This window comes from Zootoca vivipara, chromosome 13, assembly GCF_965207765.1.
Source record: "Zootoca vivipara chromosome 13, rZooViv2.hap1.1, whole genome shotgun sequence".
Classification (NCBI taxonomy): domain Eukaryota; kingdom Metazoa; phylum Chordata; class Lepidosauria; order Squamata; family Lacertidae; genus Zootoca; species Zootoca vivipara.
In genome coordinates this window covers 44,522,739-44,543,362 of record NC_142596.1, presented here as the reverse complement: position 1 = coordinate 44,543,362, position 20,624 = coordinate 44,522,739, and the positions used below count along the sequence as shown (strand labels likewise).

Below are 20,624 nucleotides of genomic sequence, written 5' to 3'. Positions count from 1 at the left end.
GCAATGAAGTGGGACAAGTTTGCAAAATAGCTGCTTGTTAGATGAAGAACAATCCCTCTCATTCTAAAATTCCCAATAAAACTCAAGCTCTCTGTTTACTTGTACACCAAGACTTTTATAGGAATTGCCTATTCCTTCAGGCTTATATTTAAAATCTCACACCCTAGAAACTTGTGTTTTTATAATGAAAACCAAGGTGACATAAGGAAGCTAAATCTTGCATCCAATATAAAATTCCATATTTGCATGAAATATGGGGCATGGGCACCCTTCTGGAACTAAAGAAAAAAGCCCTAAGTCTCATTTAGAGCAGAAAATATGAAAAATTAACTTTATCAAGAGTGACATTTTATTACAGCAGTTCATATTTCAATTTGTGAGGTCTTCATTTTTTAAATATTTTTGTCTGCAACCCTATAAATCAGGAAGGGAGAACCTTTGGCATGCCAAATATTCCACTATTAGCCAGGGATGATGGAGGTTGAAGTTCAACGGTTCCCCACAACTGCTATAAAAACCTCCTTGGCAGAAAATCCCACTGAACGTAGCAGGGCTTGCGTCTGAGTAGAAATATATAAATTCACTCCCTCTTTTGTAAAAAAAATTCTTAAGCTATTTTGGACAAGAATGCTGGGGCAAAATGAAGGCAAAATGAACTTTCCAACACCACTATGGAGTATTAACATTGGTTTTATTTTTCTACCTCCTCCTCTGGCTGCTGTAGTTTTGTGCATCTTCTGGATTATGTTTGTTTTCTGGCTGCTTAGGAGTTCTGTATTTTGCCCAAGGGTGTGGTGTTTCTTCTGCCTCCATCCACTTCAGCCAGCGGAAGTAGTAGGATCGAAAGCCATTAATTCTCTCCAGGTAATAGTCCTTTGTTTTGTACTGCAAGAGGAAAAGGAGGAGAATTAACACACTGTAACAGCAAGAGAAGATTAGTTCTACTCTTAAGAAGTGAGAAACTGCTTCTTAGATTTGTCAGGAGCTTACATAAACTTTTGCTGCTTCTATTTGGAAGGGGTGGAGGAATGCTGGTATTAAAATGTTTCTGTAGAGGGAAGACCACAAGCAAGTGCTTAAACTCTCTTCTGCTGGAATCAATGGGATCTAGAAGTGTTACCAGGTCTGGCTGCTACCAGTTGCGTTTGGTGGTCTCTCAGAGAGCACAGGTAAGATAAACGGGAAACTCTTGGATTTCTCACATTTTATCAAATAGCCCTAGGGCAGAAATCCATAACATTAAACAAATTAGAGGGCTGTAGCTAATGTTGCCCATACCCATTAAAATTAGTGAACAAGTCATGTCCATAGACTTCAATGGGCCCACCCTGTATAGGAATATCACTGAATACAACCCAATGGTGTATAAACATTTCTGCAGAAAACACACAGTATCGGTGATGAATTAAAACATGCAATAAATAAGCTCATCCAACCTCTCACCTTGTCCCACGGTCTGGTTAAACAGTACATTTTCAGCTGTCAACTGAAATTAATACCATTGGTGTGGAGAAGACCTTTATCCAATTAAGTAGATGCTGGTATAATGGCCTTTCTTTAGATACTGTATACTTGCACTCACTTTGCATCCTATACATTTTTCTTCCTCAACCTGGTGCCCAACCATTATCCCAGACTACTAAATTATGCTGGCTGGGGCTGAGAGTTTGAATGCAAATATATGGAAAGGAATATGTTGGGGGAAGGCTGATGCACACTTAACTGGGTACAATCTGGGTAAATGTGCAAGAATGTACAGAATTGCAAGGGTGTTCAAAGGACAGTGCATATAATATCTGGTCTTAATTTTCTCTTTTGAGTATAAATCAGCTTCTGCAGAAAACAAAAGTTTACCTCACCCTATCAAAGTTAGGAGGATACTGGGCTGCAAACTCCAGCTGGCGTAGGACAACTTCATTTGGAGGAACACGGTTTCTACTCATATCTGCGAGGATCTCTGTGAGGTAGGCATAGTCCAGTCTCTTCACAGCTGCAGTTACAAGTGCACCATAGATCTGTACATTGGGATTTATTCCAGAACGCTGAAAAACAGCACCAAACTGTCAGACAAAGGTAATTCTGAAGTCCTTACACACACATTTAGGAGTCGCACAGTATACCAAGATTACTGCCCCCAAAGCTGGGGAGACGGGGATTTGCACACTGCACAACTGATTGCAATGGCCACCTACAAGAGCTAGTGGGAAGGCTGAAAGACAAGATCCCCTTTATGTTAACAGAACTCCTCATTAACATGTAGCCATCAAAACCACCAGGTCTGCCGCATGCAGAACAGCTCCAAAAGCTTGAGTTTTCTGTACCTTCATGTCTGAGAGTAACTGCAGTCCATCCTCTTTTTTGCGGCAGGCTATTGCCAAGTTGCAAAACGTCTGTAGATTGGGAGAAAGTCCCTCCTTCAGCACTAGGGGCAGCAGGCTCTGTAATATACAAAGGCATGTGACTACAGCTGTCCAGATTACCTGTTCAAGTTCATGCTGAGAGGAGGTGCAATGTGTACGAATGAAGCTAATTGAACATTGGAAGCTGCCTTACATTCAGTCAGACCATTGGCCAATTAAGCTCAATACTGGCTACTACACTGACCGGATTTCAGACAAGGTTCTGTCCCAGTCCTACCTGGAAATGCTAGGGACTTTTGATCCTGGGACTTTTTGCATGCAATGTAGCTGTACTTCTTAGTCAATGCTGTTCTCCAAAAGGTTATGGCCTACACTAGTGGGTGGGCAGGAAATGTATCAGGTTCTGGTAAAAAAAAGAAACCACAGTAGTTCCTGCAAGCCTGAAAGCCGCCCACCCTTGACCCACACATATGCCCGCGATCTTACCTTTGCTCCTTCCAGATCTCCTCCTTTGCTCTTCTTCCTCACCAAGGTATTAAAAAAAGTTATATCTGGTTTCACGTTGTGCTCCTCCATCACAGTCAACAAGGAAGACTCTGACTGGCTGTTGGGCTGCACCAGCTCAGCTAGCAGTGTGAAAGTTTTGATACTGGATGCTGCATCGTCATCCTTCATTCTCTTTAAGAAACCCTCCATGTCCCCAATGAGTGCCAGTCTATCGGAGGCGGTTGCCACCGTCCCTAAGGAGATCACATTTTCGCTGGGCGGCTGCGAGTCCAACAAGTTGGGGAAGTTGAAGGAGGCTTTGGAAAAACACATAGTGTTTGCTTCTGTAACATCTGGAGCCATCTGTTTTTTATCAGAGATCCCCAGATTCCTGCGTGTAACAGAATCTGGCAAAGTGGAGATATCGCCAGTCTCTGCCTTTGCACAATGGTCATTTTTGAGTTTGCTTTTTTGGCTATAGACTTGCTGCTCAGGTTTTCTGTCCTCCTCTGGGAACACCCATTTTTCCAACATCTCCACATCCAACTGCATTGCAGCTCCAGCATCTACTTCCTTTCCTCGCCGACCCTTCGCCTTCCGGTGTTGCTTACCAGCCTCCAGCCTCAGGATAGCTGGGCTTTCCTTGGAAGTTCTTAGCAACAAATTGGAAGCTACAAGGGGGTCACCAAGGCCGCAGTCTCTGGCAGCACCGAGCATCAGGTTGTAGCTGTAACTGTCGGGTTTTAAGTTCAGCTTAAGCATCTGCTGCCAAACCTGTTGGAAAGAAAGGTCAGGGCAGAGAAAAGAGAACTGTACCCCAATCTATATAATTACAGTTTTAACACTAATGGGAAACAGACAGGTTGATCCTAAATGTGCTCACTCAGCAGTAAGTCTCAGTATTCAGAGGAATTTGCTTCTTGGGATTGGAGCCTGGAAGACAGCAGTTGTCCCCAAAGCCACTTATCGTGTTTCTCCAAAAATAAGACACCGTCTTATATTTATTTTTCCTCAAAAACCCCCACTATGACTTATTTTCAGGGGATGTCTTATTTTTTTAATTAAGTATGGCACAGTTTAACCTACAAGGTTAAACTGCCTATCACTATGGCTTATTTTGGGGGTATGGCTTATATTCCTTGAATGCTTAAAAATCCTGCTCTGGCTTATTTTATGGCTACGTCTTATTTTCGGAGAAACGGGGTAGTAGCTCAGTTTGCACATCACAGTAAAACAGTGTATACTGTAAAAGCACCAAACTCATCTATGTTGCTCCTCCCTCACAGCATGCAGGAGAGATGGACCGTGATTCCTGGCATTGGGTTATGTCTGAAATGGGGCCTGTGGTTTGTTTAGCTCCAAACAAACTATGAGCAATAAACAAAGTAGCCTGCGGGGGGGGGGGGGAGGGTAGCTCAGAATCAGGTCTGCTGGCTGGATCCTTTGTCCTGCCCACCTCCTCCACGATACATCTTGTGTTCTGAAGGCAAATGTTTCAACATAAGCATGTTAAGTAACTGCAAATGGCATAATGGTGATTAACTAAAGGGTAACGCACCCTCTCGTCTTTTTAAAAAGCAACTCAGAACTGACAGCACAACCTCACAATCATTAGCATGATGCTTTTTTAAAAAATTGAGATGGTGTTTAATTGTTTTAAATATGGTTTTTATTTGGTTTTAAATTGTATGGTTTTAACATTTTGCCGTGGGTTCCTTTGGGAAGAAGGGTGGGATAAAATTTAGCAATAAAATTAATCTAAGATGTATATAGCTCCCTAGTTCTATAAGATACATGGAAATTTAAGGATCACAACCAGAGGAAGCAATCGCTTAAGAAAACCAGCCAGAGTGAATGCAAGCTTGAAGCTCTTTGTTGGTTTGCTCTGTTGTAAAGAGGAAAGGAAAATACAGACCTGCAAGGCATAGCGAAACCCATTCTCTTTGTCTTTTATGCACCCCATAAGCAGAAAGTTGAAAGTCTCTGTGGTGACCGTATGGCCTTTGTGGACGATTTCCTTAATTGGAAAAAAGGGATGAATACAGTAATTTCACACTTATTCCACAATGGAAATCTTTAATGAAACATTTGCTCTTTTGTAGCTCAAATGGAAAACTTCTCTCTCTCTCTCTTAGATAATAATAATAAAAAGATCCAGGAAAGACTAAGAAGGCCAAAAGTGACACTTTCAAATTAAATTAACCAAGGTACAAATGTCCATCAATACTGTGTTCACAAATACTATTGCTGAGGTCAGCTGGGACAGCTAATTTCAACCTTGTACTGTAAGAAACTAAATGTCACGCACTGTCTAATTCTCTGTAAGATTAGAAAAAATACTTTCATTATTCCACATTCTAACTACGTAACTTGTTGGCAAACAGGAGTCTTTAGTTGGATTTACATGCCTCTCTGTTCCAAACCACACCAAAAATCAGCAGGAGGAGATGGACCCGTTTACAAAAAAGGAACCCACTAAAAGCAACAGAATCTCTGCAGGTTTACCAATTTGTGAGGAGTGGGGGTGTAATTCTATGAGAAATCAGAAATTTCTCTACAATAACTAATGTTCAGATAGTGTATCCTGGTTAAAATGAAGGTTTGCAGAGGACACCAAACCGGGAGAGGTAGCTAATACCTCAGACGATAAAGTCACATTGAATCCTGATTGTAATAGATTGGAGAAAACAAAATGGATTACATGTAAGGTTCTGCACTTAGACACAAATAACCATATATAAGACGGGAGATACCTGGCTTGCCAGTACTACATGTGAAAAGGATCTAGGACAGGGGCTGGCAAAGTTTTTGTGCCTTGGTCAGGTTCACAGTCCCGCAGATGCCACGGTGGGCCAGAGTGTGCACGTGCATGCATGCGCAAACACTATTTCTGGCGCTCCTTCCAGCGCAGAGGAGGCGTGCGCAGCTTCCCATTGGCTGCAGGAGCTTCCTGCAGCCAATGGGAAGCCGGCCAGCATTGTGGAATGCAGTCCCTGCTCTGCTCTGTGCGGGTTTAGTGCGGCACACGGGAGCCGACCGAGCAGGCGGCGAGGGTCCATAGGCTAGTTAAACGACCCCCATAGGCCGCAGGTTCTGTGTCAAGTTCTGGGCACCACAGTTTAAGAAGAATATTGACATGTGCAGAGGAGGGTAACCAATATTGTCAAGAACCTGGAAAGCAAGCCCCATGATGAACGGTTGAGGGACTTGGGTATGTTTAGTCTGGTAATGAGGAGACAGAGGAAATATAATAGCTATGTTCAAATATCTCAAGGGCTGTCGCATGGATGGTGGAGCTTCTTCCGCTGCTCCAGAGAGTAAGACCCGAACTAATGGATTCAAATCACCAAAAAAAGAGATTCTGACTCAGCATATTTCGGCTGTTTGATGGTAGAATGGACTGCACTCCTTTCATTGGAGGTTTTAAAGCAGAGGTTAGATGGTCACCTGCCAGGGATTATTTAGCTGTGATTCCCGCATTGCAAGAGATTGAACTAGATGGCCCTTTGGTCCCTTCCAGCTCTACAATTCTATGATTCTTTGCAAATCATTTTAAGTACAGTATTTGGAAAGCATTCTGAAAACCAGGAAACAGAAGTAACAACTTTTTCTTAAGCCAACACTTTCATTCCCACACCCTGCAACATTTCACAATCCTGTGCACTGTTTACATTTTGCAGTCTCCCCACCCCATGTTGTTTGTTTGAAAGTGTTGTATGGGCCTTTACTACAAGCTCGGGCAACTTATTTCCTTGAGGATAATATATGCCACTTTCAGCTACACAGTTCCAAAAAGAACTTGCATAGAAAACCACACACACGGATTAAAACAACCCAAATTTTATACCAGAAGCTTCTTTACCTTCAATATGTCAAAGCACATCCGGAGATCTGCACAGTGGGCACAAACTTTCAACAGAGAATGGTACGTGACTAGGTTGAGCTCAATGCTTTTGTTCAGTAGTTCCTGCCGTAGCTGAAGCGCATGTTGCAGGCCCGAGTCCTTCCAGGGTGACTCTGCACAGACGTTAAACAGGGCTGTGTACGTGGCGTCAGTCGGAGTCAAGGCTCGCTTCTTCATCTGCCTCCCAATAAAACAGCAATAGATACGCATCATAAAAATACTAAAACAATGATGTGGTATCAGGAATAGAACAGATACTTTGTGAACGTGTTGTAATGCACAGGAGTCAATTATGAAAATCCCAATTAGACAGAGAGGACTTATATATTGAATGGAAAACTTTCAAAGAAAATATTGCAGGTGTCACAGACTTCCAGCAGAAAGCGCTGAGAGCCAGACTTCCAAGCACTTGATGCCAGAGTCACTATTAAGATGGGAGGATGTAATGGAGATTCGATTATGAGGATTTAAATTAAGAAAATAAAATAATAAACCCTACAAGATATGTCGACCCACCCCTCATATTAACTAATTGCAAGAGTCACTGCCAATACCTTCACAGCCCTTGTGTTTCCTCTACCATATGCTGTTCATCGTGCTATAGAATTAAAATAAATGGAAAATTCCACATGGCTATGTGATTCCTACTGCAAAGAATCAGAGTGAAATCCTAGGCAAACTTGCTGAATTTTTTTAAATTTGATGCATCATAGGGCATGAATTTGAGTTTTCTTGTCAGTTTAGAAACTTGGCACACAAAAACACACCAGGATGCTGGCTAATGAGATGCCTGTTGAATGAACAAATGGAAGGCGAGATCTGCTTTTGACTTAGCTCACTGGAACAGGGCTGGGGAAACTGTGGCTCTCCAACTGTTGCTGGACTCCAGCTCCCATAATTCCTTGCCATGCTGGCTGGGACTGATGGGAGTTGGAGTCCAACAACATCCAGAAGGCCACAGGGTGCGTGGTGAAGGGATGACACGACGCAGCTCAAAAGCAGCAGGGGAGATGAACGCACCTTTCTCCACGTGAATGAAAGATGCTCCGAAACCTTCTCAATAGCACTTTGCAGGAATATTTGTCTTTCAATTCTTCTCTGGCAACAAGAGTTCCCTAGTTCAGAGATGGGGAACCTGGGGAACTCCAGATGGCATTGGATGCCTACGTCCATCAGCACCAGCCACACTGGGTGGTTTCATACAAAAACTATCCCTGGCTTGGTTTTCTGACAGTAGCTCTCTCCCTTATCTGAACGAAAATTATAGTACTTACATCGTTATAGAGCCTGAATGCCTTCTTCACATAGCCAGCTCTGCCACAACCACCGATCAGGACAGTGTAGTTGCTCTCTTCTGGCCGAACACGTTCCTCCTTCAGCATCTGTACGTCAAACAGGTTCAAAGCTTCCGCCAGCTACAGTTAAGAGAGGACAACTGTGAGGACGCAGCAGGAACTGTTGCTACTGCAGGGCTTGGGCAATCTTTCTCAGCCCAAAGGCCACATTCCCTTATGGGCAACCCTTCCATGGGAACAGATGTCAGGCCCCAGTGGCATTTTAATGTGTATCTTTGGATTAAACATGGGCTGCACAAGATCACACTGCTCATCTAGCTCAGGAGGTGCAGGCATAAGCCTTGTCTACCGACCCCACCTCTACGGACCACATGTGACAGGTGGGCATCACAGTGGCATTGGATGACCCATTTTTGTCAGCATGGTTTGACACCTTGCTTCGCAAGCCCCTTTGATCAGCTGGTCGTTGGGGTTTGCAAAGCGCTGTGCACAGGGTTTTGCCGATGTCAATGATATGGTGTTGGGTATGGGCTTGGCCAATATTAGGCCTGTGGACTGAAGGCTCCTTAACTCTGATCCAGCCTAATATTGTCTACTACACTGACTAGCAGTGGCATCCCAGAGTCCCTGGAAGGTGCTCTATTCTAGCACTGGGCAATGGCCTTTCATTAGCTATGCGTCTATTCAATACTCTTGCAATGAAGACAGCTGAGATAATGACCTTGTCTTCCTTTATCAATGCCTTGCACTTCAAGAAATACCAATACGGAGTGTTCCTGGGACCTTGTCTGGGTTTTGGTTCCAATTCTTCATCTTCCACTTCCTCCACCTGGCTTTTGAGTTGCAAATTGCGAAATTCTTCAGAAGCTTTGTGAAAAAATTGTCTAGAAGAAAATTTTTGAGACAACAACCCAAAGCCTTCGTCATCATCAAATTTCTCTTCCTCATTGCTGGCTGCTTCAGAGGTGGTGGCAGAGTGTGTCTCTTTCGGATCTCTCCTGTGTAACTTGTAGACCACTGGGGATGAACTAAAAGGTCTCAAGGCCAGAAACCTGAGATGATGCGTGTTTCTAGGCCTTGCCAAATGTTTCTTTGAAAAGGACCTCAATCTGGAAGTAGAACACAGCCAAGGATAGAAAGAACCTCTCACAGTGAAAAGTCCTGCAGGGAAGCAATGGCGTATCAGCTGCAAAGCCATTGTGGTACCCGCTTTCGTCACCTTGTTCTCTGATTAGACGGCCATCTCCTAGAATCCAAATCCAAAACATTTTTTTATATATCTATATCCTTACTTTTCATTAAAATTTAAAACAAACAGACAAACAAACTTGCAGTGGCTTCTGTTAAACATTAAAACGACGATACATCAAAATTAAAACAAGATCAGAAACTAAACACAGCACTGATCAAATTGTTGCATCACATCATACGGCTAGGAATGTTGGGAGTTGGGAGTCCAGCAACATCTGGAGGGCCACAGGTTCCCGATGGGCCTCTTGAGTTCAATGGGTAAGTTAGCCCTAGTTATAGGACTGCAGCCTTAGTTAGACACTTTAAGTAATTCATATTTTTGAGTTTATTGTACTTTGCATCTTAGCTTGTTCCTGCTTTTAGGTTGTTTTTTCAATCCACACTTTGCATTGTAAAAAAAATAAATTAACTGAGGCCCATTCATTTAAATGGGTCTATTTTGAGTAAAACTTAACTGCACACAATGCTTTACCTATACTATTATATGCTGCTCTGAAATCTGTTTTGATGAAAGCTTAAGTGTGGAAACATTTCAAACAAAGTTTCTTATTTTACATGCGCCCACTTGACTGTTTTGACTGGCGGAATTGGCAATACTACAGGTTCCACATAATACCCATTCCGTATCTGTAACAACTTGATCTTTTAGTGTGGCAGCACCTGCACTTTGGAACTCCTTGCCTACGGAGATCAAGCCGGCGTCTTCACCGCACTCTTTTCGGCGCCTGATGAAAAGAACATTCCTGTTTAGAGAAGCCTACCCAGGTGCTTAGAAATAGGCTTGCCATACGTCAGGAAAATTCCTGACATGTTCTTGCCTTCGGGTGTAAAAAATGGCACCAGGGGGCAAAATGTCAGGGAAAACTTGGGTGCATGGCAACACGATGGAAAAAGTTCCACAACTTTGCGGGTGTCAAGAATTCTAGTTCTAGTATTTAAACTTTGAAAGTAGGGTTGCATTTTTCTCTCTCCATTTTACTGTTTTATCTTTTTGTAAACCGCTTTGAGGGTGTTGTTGTAGGTTTGTTTTTACAATCAGGCGGAACGTAAATTTTACAAAACAAATGCTCTCAGGGCTGTGGGAAGAAGCCCCCCCACTCGATACTTCTAGGCAGTGGTGTCTTCCCATCAGATGTCAAGGAGATAAAGAACTACACAACCTTTAGAAGACCTCTGAAGGCAGCCCTGTTATCGGGGAGGTTTTGAATACAGAATTTGACGTTTTAATATGTTTTATATGGGGGCAACCCAGTCAGATGTGTTCGGACTATAAATATTATCTTTAAAGGTAATATTTTAGTTTTATGTTGTGTTGCTTTGACTGTATACTCTATATTTGACTTTCTTCAGATTGTTTTATTTATGTTTTATTGATTTAATATGCTGTAGTGTAGACCGCTTTGAGATTGTTCTTAAAAATATAAAGGGGTATAGAAATTTTAAAAAATAAAATCATAAATCATAAAACTATTATTATTATTACGACTACTGTTCTCAAGAGCAGTGTGAGGACCAGGCTCGGATGGGAAAGCTAAAGCCCTCCATGAGTTTTGCTGGACTCCAATTCCCGTCACCCCTGGCCACCGTGCTGCGGTGGCTGAGGCCGACTCTAGGAGCCTCTTCCACGGCCGAGACAGAAGGGGCCTCCATGAGGCGCCACGACCACCTCCTCCCCTCTATATTGCGCGCACGCGCACACGAGCTGCCACTCACCCGCCAACGTTCCCTCCACGCGCGAGGCCGGACCTCCCGCTCGCGACTCCCGACTTCCCCGCACGCCTCTGCTTCTGGAAGTGGTAGGCGGAGCTTCTCGTTCGGGCTGAGGCGATAGGCCGAGGAGCCACCCCCCACCTCGGCGCGAGAGCCGATTGGTTCGCTCTTCCTCCGCCCTCTTCTTCTCTCTACCCATAACAATGCTTCCGACTCTTTAAGCTAGGGGAGGCGGGGCCGGAAAGAGGAAAGCGAGTGAGAGAGAGAGAGCGAGTGGGACACGAACCATGGCTGCGCGAGGGACTTTAACCTCGCCCACCCAACTGAAGGGGCGGGGCCTAGTCTTATTGGCTGAGCCGGAGAGCGGAGGCGGGGTGTGAGCGCGCGCGTGCGCAAGCCCCGCAGCTCCCAGCATCCCTCGCGAAGGCCCGTCGGGTTCGGATTGGAGGGAGCTGGTGTCCCTCTTACTCGCGCGCGCACACAAGCGTTAGGCTCCTCACTCGCCCCGCCCTTTGGTTTTACCTCAGTTTTCCCTCAGAGCCGAAGCGCCTCGAGGGGAGCGGAGATACTTCGCTTCCTTGCCCAGTCTGCCTCCTTTGAACGCACAGCCGCCGCCGCCGCCGCCATGCAGGAACTTATCGCCAGCGTGGATCACATCAAGTTCGACCTGGAGATCGCGGTGGAGCAGCAGCTCGGGGCGCAGCCGCTGCCCTTCCCGGGCATGGACAGTACGCGACGGGGCGGCGGAGGGAGGGAGGGAGGGAGGTCAGGGAGGGCCGCGCAGGAAGAGGCAGACCCAGATCCCCCCGCCCCACACCTGCTCTTCCCGGTGGAATTGAAGATGGAGGGAGAATGAGGCAGAGGCACACATTGCAATTATTATTATTATTATTATTCCCAATATACTGAATAGGGGCATTTGAGGGAGGTGTTAACTTGGAGGACACGTCACGGAATGGGGCCAGAGCAATCCTTGTTCCATGCGGATGTCGTATAGTTTTTGTTGCTGCACCTAGGTTTTGAAGGTTTTTGTTTTGTTTTTTAAGCTTCTTTCAGAGTCTCACCGGGATTTAAGTGTTATCTAAATAAATTATATCAATTGTGTGGTTTACGATTCCACAAAAACACATTTTGGAATAACCCCCCTCCCCTCCTCAGAAGAAAATTCTACTTTTAAGTGCTAGGTCCTGTTGAATTTGGCAGGGCTTATTTTTGAGGCAGGCAGTGTAGGTTTGCCCTGTGAGTCACTGAAGAGAAGGCAGATGGATTAAACTATGAATCAAATTTATTTAAAGGGGGGGGATTAAACCTACTTATAACCCTAGTGGAGGAAGAGCCCTGTTGGAGCAGGTGAAAGGTCCTGTGTAGTCTGGTGTCCTGCCTCCTGTAGCAGCCACCCAGATTCCTCTGGAAAACCCTCCAGTAGGGCATGAAGGCAACAGCTTTCTCTTCCTGTTGTTCTGTAGAAAAGGACTCTGAGATACACTGACTCGATTCCCGAGGTTCTATGTAGCCATCATAACTATGTGGTGGTACTCTCAAGACTGGATTACTGCAGTGTATTTTTGTTGGGTCTGTCCAGAAGCTCCTGCTGAAGCAGAATAGAATGGCCAGACTGCTGACAGGACCACCTGGCCAACAACATGCAACATCATTATTTAAAAAATCTGTGCTGGCTGCCCCTCTACTACTGAACCAGGTTCATTGTCCTTGTATACATTTACAAAGCCCTGAAAAACTGAGGTCTACATATTTCCATAATTTCCACTTTGCTATTTTTAATGCTATTGTTGTCGTTTAGTCGTGTCCGACTCTTCATGACCCCATGGACCAGAGCACTAGTTGCAGTTGATAATGCCCTCCATCAATCACACTTATGTCATACTTTGAGTTTTACTCTGTACTTAATAAAAGGGTGCATTATATAGTTTTAATTTTGGCCTGTTGACTGATAAATTGGTGGTGGTAGACTAGTGAGTAAAAGCAAAGATGCAGCTTTGTAGGATTAAAACTATATTTGAGAAGTCAGTTGCTAAAGTGCAAAGGAAGTATTTTTTAAAAGGAAAAAAGTGGATCCATAAAATAGTATAGTCAACAGCTGTAAAAATTTCATAAAATTCAACCAAAAAATGCCTTCAAAAACAATAACTTATTTACTTGCCCCCAAAGCTGCAGTAGGAAGCATAATAATAACAATTAGCATTTATATAACACTTTAGAGAATTCAAAACAGGCAAACTTTGTGTGAACAAAATAGGTAGCCAGCTTAGTACAAACTTCTTTCCATGGTGCATGTGGGCTTTCAAGTTATCCAAAACATTCTCAGGCTAAGGGAAGAAATGCTAGGAAAACCTTTTCTGGATTTCTACTTGTTACATAGCTATGAGAGGCTCAGGAACACTGCTAAAGTGTACGTTGCCCCAGTTCCTGTCAGTGCTGTAACTGTTTGAATATGGACTTTAAAAAAAGAATATGAAATGTGTGATTAGCCATAAATTCATTAGATGATACTGGGTAAATTTCCATCTGAAGACTTGAGTGATTAATTTGTATAGCGGTCTTCATTTTGATAATGTAATAACGCAACTGTTGAAACTACTGAGGTGTAGGATATAGGGAGCTTCATTGTGAATCTCTTTTTCCACAGAATCGGGTGCAGCTGTCTGTGATTTTTTTTTAAAAGCGGCCTGTGGAAAAGGTAAGCCACAACTGCAAATTGCTGTGCTAGAAAAAGATGAAGCAGAGCCAATTAATAAACCACAGTCCTTTATTGTGAATCAGTAGTTAGTCTTTATTGTTTATATACTGCATCAGTGTACGTAGCACTTGACAGAAACAAGGAAGTCTTGTTAGGTATGTGGACATAAGATGTACAAAACTTTGTAGAACTAAAGGGCCTCCAAGCACACTATCAGTCCCTGGTACAACAAAACCACTTTTTTGACCCCATTGACTTACAAACTGAGGTATCGGAATAAAAATAATACATTAGGATCTTGTGGTTTCCAAGCTCCTATGACTTTTTGAGAAGACATGATTTTCTATTCATGGACCCTCCTTTCATTTTGACATTTCTTGGTCATCCTATCTGCCTAGAAGACTCTATGAGGGGAGAGGTTGTTTCTACCATGTTAGTTCTGCATATAGGTAAAGGGACCCCTGACCATTAGGTCCAGTCGTGACCAACTCTGGGGTTGCAGCGCTCATCTCGCATTATTGGCCGAGGGAGCCGGCGTATAGCTTCCAGGTCATGTGGCCAGCATGACAAAGCCGCTTCTGGCAAACCAGAGCAGCACATGGAAACGCCGTTTACCTTCCCGCTATAGCGGTTCCTATTTATCTACTTGCATTTTTATGTGCTTTCGAACTGCTAGGTTGGCAGGAGCTGGGACCAAGCAACAGGAGCTCACCCTGTCACAGGGATTCGAACCGCCGACCTTCTGATCAGCAAGCCCTAGGCTCAGTGGTTTAGCCCACAGCGCCACCTGGGTCCCAATTCTGCATATATTATCTATCAAAAAATATGCTCTGTGAGCCAAACATGTTTAGGTCAAAGGAAAATTGTAATAGACATTCCTTGATGCTTTCTACCCATAATTCAGATGGGGTGTGTGTTAAAGAGCATTTCTTTTATCTCTTGTTTTCTGCACAATAGGAGGAATGTGTCCCTTCCGGCACATCAGTGGCGAAAAGACAGTAGTTTGCAAACACTGGCTACGAGGGCTGTGCAAGAAGGGTGACCAGTGTGAATTCTTGCATGAATATGACATGACTAAGATGCCAGAGTGTTATTTTTACTCAAAATATGGTAAGAGGAAATATGGTATCTGCGTGAGTTTTACTGGTACTGTGAAGGCTTGCCTTGTACAGAGGAAATCACTCAATACAAATAGACATTTATGAAGCACTTTAAAATGTTCAGGATACTTCATATATATTGTCTCAGCAATCCTTACAATAGCTTCATAAATTAAGGTCAGTACTGTTTTACAATTCCATGAGGAGATACTTGCCTAACACCACCCACTGATGACAGAAATTTGCAACTTTGTGATGTATAAATTTTGATATTAGATTATTGATACAGATTTTGCTGTGGCTGTTTTATATATTTATCCAATAGCACTTATTCTCTATATAGAATTTACCAAAGAATAATTTGATTCTGGTGTTCCTGCATTGTGTAACTCTCATGCGTATCTCTCACATTGTGTAAACCATTGATTCACTGCATTACTTGCTTATCTGACCCTGGAGTATTTTTTGCAGCTAGTCAGAATGTTTTGCTAGGACAGTTTTAAGTTAGCAACAAGTGTTAAACTAGCATCTCCTTGAAGCTTTCCTAGGACACAGAAAGAAGATATGGGAATGGAATGTCATAGTTCCTTTCTGAAGGCCTGGTTGTCAAGGCAACTGTGGATAAGTGCAAAAGCTGAATGAGGGGAAGTTGCTAACACAGTGGAGCCTGACATTTTACACCCCTTGATGTATGCAATGTTGTTTTATGGTGTATGGCTATGTGTGTACAGTAGAACTCTATAAAACTTTGCTCTAATGTTCATTCAGAGCATTCTTTCTAACTGGCAGTTCATTGCTAAACAACTGGTTAGTGGGCCTGTCCTATTGTGCAATAGCTTTTCTAAATAAACTGGGTTCCTACTGGAAGCTTTGCTTGGATAGTCTATTGGTTTTTATATAAAGGTTTGTTCCCTCATCTGGGCAAGAACCAGTGGTTTAGAAGTAAATTCTTACTACATTTGTAATTCCGTATTTTGGTTGCTATACTGTACACTGTACTAGGTCTCCATAGAGACACCAGCCTTGAGTTGTAGTTGGGTCATGTGAAATATATTGCTTCACACATTTTGGGGCCATGTATTAGGATTGGCAGTAACACAATGGAACGAGATAAGTTACCTTGCAGTTCTCACCATTAGGAGCTGGTTTTTGAGCTAAACTTATTTGCAGTGAACAGTAAATTCTGTATGTTGTTATGTTGTCTGGTGCAATTTGGAATTTCTCTTCCTGTGTTTATAGGACAAAATAATCAAATATGTGTATAACCCTTGAGCGCAGGCATATGGTCATACATTGAGTAGTTCTGTTTGAAAATTTGCACTTTCACTTGTTGTTGTTTCATCATGTGCTGTGCTGTCTGTAACGTACTGTGAATTCCATAATTTTTATATGCCTTGTTTGGTTTGGGTTGCACTTGAAGTGAATAAATGATCTAAATGACACCAACTTTGTGGTGATTTAGTATAGCATAATTAAAAACCTTAAATTGTCTTTCTTCTGAAGATGACTCTTTATGCTTAACTTTTTAGAATCTTTATTTATCTGGCTAGAGAAGGTTTACACTTCCAGGATTGGTAAATTACTGGTCACTAGAAAGCCAAGATTCTAGAAAGCCAAGATTCTTGTGATGGCAAAAAGATATGCATTCAAGTTTTTCCTGATGCTGTATCATTGTTCTGGGAAAGCTGTTTGATCCTAATGCTGATGCACAATGCTCTTTCTCTCTTGCTTGGTCCAGTAAAGTGAGTGTTTGTCTACTGCAGGGGAATGCAGCAACAAGGAATGCCCATTTTTGCACATTGACCCAGAATCTAAGATAAAAGATTGCCCTTGGTATGACAGAGGTTTTTGTAAACACGGTATGTATACCACATATTTCTGCTGCTGGCTGTGTAGCTTGCTAGCCTGCATCTTTGTTGACTTCCAACGTATATTTGCTTTGCAACCATAATGTGAAGCTGCAACACCTTGCACTTTGGGAAGGTCCCATCCCTGATGTCTGGCATAAGAGTTGGCTGCTTAAGAACTTGACTTCATTTCTGGGAAATTTATGTTTGTGGTAGTGAGAAAGTCTCTGAAAATGCACAATCCTTGCAGCTTGAATGGACAGACATCACAGGTAGCCTTGGTAGGCTCGGTTTTGTGTGTATACAGCAAGCCTTGTGTATCCTGAATGTTTCCTGTGTTTGCATATAACAGATATAACCACAAAATATTTAATTGCAGGCCCCCTCTGTAGGCACAGACATACCCGACGTGTTATATGTGTGAATTATCTGGTAGGCTTCTGTCCAGAGGGCCCCACTTGCAAATTCATGCAGTGAGTATGCTCCAGGATTATTTCTGCTGTTTTATGTTTCCCCTTTAACCTTATACATCATAACTTCTATATCACACACTGGCATATATTAATTTCTTTGAAAGTTGCCCCAGGCTCATTCACAAGTGTCACAAGCTCATCTACCATGCACTCTGCCATTCAAATGTATCCTGGAAATCTTTTAGGCTGGTTCCAGAGTCAGAATATTCCTCAAATGAGTGATGAGAAAGTGCTGGACTCTTCTTTTTCGAGTTGAAGAAAACATTTTAAACCCATTTCTGAATAAGCTCCATAGTAGTGAGAGAGAAAGACATGGGAAATTTAGAAGCCAGAAAGTTAGGAAAGGTTGAGGAAAGAAAGTTCTGCAGAGCCCCATCAATGCCCTGCTTTCTGGAGCTAAGATATGATCGATATGGGAAGGGCCTTTTGTACACTTGAAGGTCTCAAAGCTTGCCTTCAGGAGCAGCTGGGAGGAGATCCGGTGTAGGATGATGCCCTACCCCGCTGTAAGAAAACACATGGAAGTGAAATGGTCTTGGAAAATGATTGTTGTATTTCACAAATATTTTTCTTAACCTACTGAGGCTTGTGGCTTCCCAATAAGGCAGGCTTGCACAGAGCTTAGGTTTTGCTCAGGTTGAGTTTTGCTATCATACTTGAAAATGGGAAGATATTGTCAGGTTGACAGTATCCTAGAGGTCTGACTTTCCCTAGCAGCATGGGGTATAGCTTGTTCCCACAAGTTGTCGCAATGTGTTAGCCCTGTAAGCGTCTCTCAATTTGGCTGGAGAAAGTACCTCATGCTTCTTTAGCCTCGAGGGTGGGCTCTTCCTCAAGCTGCTCTGGTTGTTGGTTACTGGCCTCTGAATGATTTGGTTGGAGAGAATCTGTTTCTCCTTCCTGTACTAGCGCTGTATGTAGAAAATACTTTCTCATTGCTGTAGTTTCTGTATCCAAGCAGCAAAATGTAACATGGAAAGGAATTATTTTCTGTTGCTCAGGACATGTATGAACTCTGAAGCTGTAAGGGAGAAGTGTCAGTGGTTTGAGGGTCAATTTGATCTTTGTATGTTTCCTTATATACACTTTCTTTTAAAATTAGCCCTCGATTTGAACTTCCCATGGGAACCACAGAGCAACCACCACTGCCTCCAGCACCACTGCCACAACAAAAGGTATGCAGTTCCCCAGTTACATCTACAGACTTCTGCAGCATCTTCCAAATGCCAGAGGGTTAAGGATGTTGAAATAGTTGAACACCAAATATACAGTTTATATCCTTCAGAGAATAGAAATCACAAAGCATCATTGTGAGGAACTTTTTTTTATTTGAAGGGTATATCTTTTTATACACCATTGGTGCTTCATTCTCTAGTCAGGTACTGTGGGAATTTCTTGCTATCTGAAGGTTGGATGTTACATTCTGCATTTGTAGAAGCCTTGGCAAAAAGAAACATACTTGGGGGTAGTTGCATTTCAATCATGGTTCAGGGCTATAGTACTTTGAATTTTAAGAAGTTGAGAACATCCAGGTTCAGGATGATGGTTTTTTGATTATCATGTCTGATAGCAGTGAATATTTTTTCTGAATTGATCATTCAATGTGTGGGCTGCTTTTCCCCCCCTCAGCTAAATAACAATCCACCACTACAGAGGTCATCATCCCTCATCCAATTAACGAGTCAGAACTCTTCTCCCAACCAACAGAGGACCCCACAGGTCATTGGAGTTATGCAGTCTCAAAACAACAGCATGGGGAACAGGGGTCCTCGGCCATTGGAACAGGTCACCTGTTATAAGGTAAGCTGAAGCCTGCAGGTTGTAGGGGAAAGAATTGTCTGGGGAATCTTAAAACTCTGCACCACAAATCCTGAGTTTTGAAAGTGAAATAAACAGTTGCATTTTATTTTCATACATCCAAGCGGAGAGTGTTGTTTCAGCCAACTTTGAAAAATAGTGGGATTTAGGGACTTGCAGTACTTTGCATTATTACATATAAGCACCTAAAACTTCCAAGCACTGTACTGTAATGTTTAAGAAGACAGTCCTTTCATTGCAGGGATAATCTAAAAGGGAATATGTAAGAGTATGAACCAGCGAAGCAAGGGATAGGTATAGAATAAGGAAACTCCATCTCTGTCTTGGGAAGCTGCTTACACCTTTGTGAAAACACCTTTGTTAATATGGCTACACCTCTGGAAGTTGTTGCAATGGAAGGCAACAAAGTTGAATTCCATAGTTCTCAACTAAAAACGTACCCAGATAAAATTATCTGTCTCCCAAAGTTTGTGTGACAGGACATGAAGATGGGTAAAGAATTCCCCTCTATCTATATCAACAATGACAAATCTCTGGCTGATGGTCCTAATTTGCCCCGCCAGGCTGATTGGGCCAAGGCCTGCCCACTTGTCACCTGATGTTGCAAAGAAACATTACTTACAGCCATAGATTAAATTTAGTGCTGCTTAACATTTGGCATCTTACTCTGTTGTCACTGCTTTAAACAGGGATACCAACCACTTCCAAAAGCAGCACCACAGGGAAAGGCACCAATTCAAAGTTTCAGTCAAATATAAACTATTGACTTCCAACCTTGGGAGGAAGATAGGTTTCGTGCTTATTTCCATTCATGCTATTTTTATTTGAAGCTTTTAACTTCCTGCATTTTAATAGCTTCATTTTTTTTGGTCTTCTCTCCAGTGTGGTGAAAAAGGACATTATGCCAACAGATGCACCAAAGGACATTTGGCATTCCTTAGCGGACAATGAGCCAGCAGCACCTTTTTAAATATGAGGGCCGAGTTATGCCTGAAACCACATTGAACTTGTTGAGCCATCTTCACCCCCCCCCAGTGACTACACGAAAAGGACAGCCTACTGAGGACTACTTACCCACAACTTCTTTTTTGTATTTCATTTGTTTTACCTTTTAGAACATAAGTGGTGCCTGCCTTTATTCAGACTGCCCAGCTGGGAAGCAGGCTGAAGAAAAGCTTAATACACAAGCCTTCTTCTGAAATAGAATATTTGGAATTGGCACTCCTTGTTCCAATATCCTTGGCTTGGAAGTCTTTCATTTTTTCAGCAGTCCTTGGCTATGGGTGGAAGGTGGGGATTAGCTCATGAGATGTCATGAGTTGCACAACTGTGCTGTGTTCTGCACATGCTTAAAATCTACACCAGTGTCTTCCATGTAAAGTGTTTGGTCCAAGGGTTATTGGTATGTTATGTGGAAAGAGTTTACTTAACTACCTGCAGTTGTCTCCTATTGTGGGAGGGTGAAGGAGTTGGCATCCTGCTGAAGTCCAGTAGAATGTCCTTGCCTCTGTAGCCAAGATGAAGTCACAAAGCTACACAGCTCATGTCCCTTTAACTGATTAGTCAGAGTTGAAAAGCAAAGGTATTTAAGTTCATTATGCATTCATAGTTGGAAGTAGAGGGACACGTGTGTGTATAAACTCGTGTTACAAGATTATATGTACCTTTTCACCTTTCCACGA

The 20,624-nt window shown here is 42.8% G+C and overlaps 2 protein-coding genes across 3 annotated transcripts; one reads left to right on the top strand and one right to left on the bottom strand.

Annotated features, from left to right (window-relative positions):
• Positions 1–674: 674 nt before the first annotated feature.
• PTCD1 (pentatricopeptide repeat domain 1) lies at positions 675–11,674 on the bottom strand. Of its 2 annotated transcripts, XM_088656479.1 has the most exons (10): positions 11,529–11,668; positions 11,010–11,228; positions 8,767–9,291; positions 8,025–8,165; positions 6,709–6,927; positions 4,762–4,863; positions 2,847–3,620; positions 2,322–2,438; positions 1,860–2,042; positions 675–885 (listed from the first exon to the last, which is right to left on the bottom strand). In XM_088656479.1, the coding sequence occupies exons 3-10, from the start codon at positions 9,241–9,243 to the stop codon at positions 700–702; spliced, it is 2,199 nt and encodes a 732-aa protein (XP_088512605.1). In that variant the 5' UTR covers positions 9,244–9,291; positions 11,010–11,228; positions 11,529–11,668; the 3' UTR covers positions 675–699. The 2 variants fall into 2 exon arrangements, with proteins under 2 accessions (XP_088512605.1, XP_034988244.2); XM_035132353.3 differs by lacking the exon at positions 11,010–11,228 and having other exon boundaries at positions 11,529–11,674.
• Positions 11,543–20,178, top strand: CPSF4 (cleavage and polyadenylation specific factor 4). Its single transcript, XM_035132355.3, has 8 exons — positions 11,543–11,734; positions 13,654–13,704; positions 14,662–14,814; positions 16,568–16,663; positions 17,031–17,124; positions 18,227–18,299; positions 18,754–18,924; positions 19,825–20,178. Exons 1-8 carry the CDS (start codon positions 11,632–11,634, stop codon positions 19,891–19,893), a joined length of 810 nt encoding a protein of 269 aa, XP_034988246.1. The 5' UTR covers positions 11,543–11,631; the 3' UTR covers positions 19,894–20,178.
• The last annotated feature ends 446 nt before the right edge of the window (positions 20,179–20,624 follow it).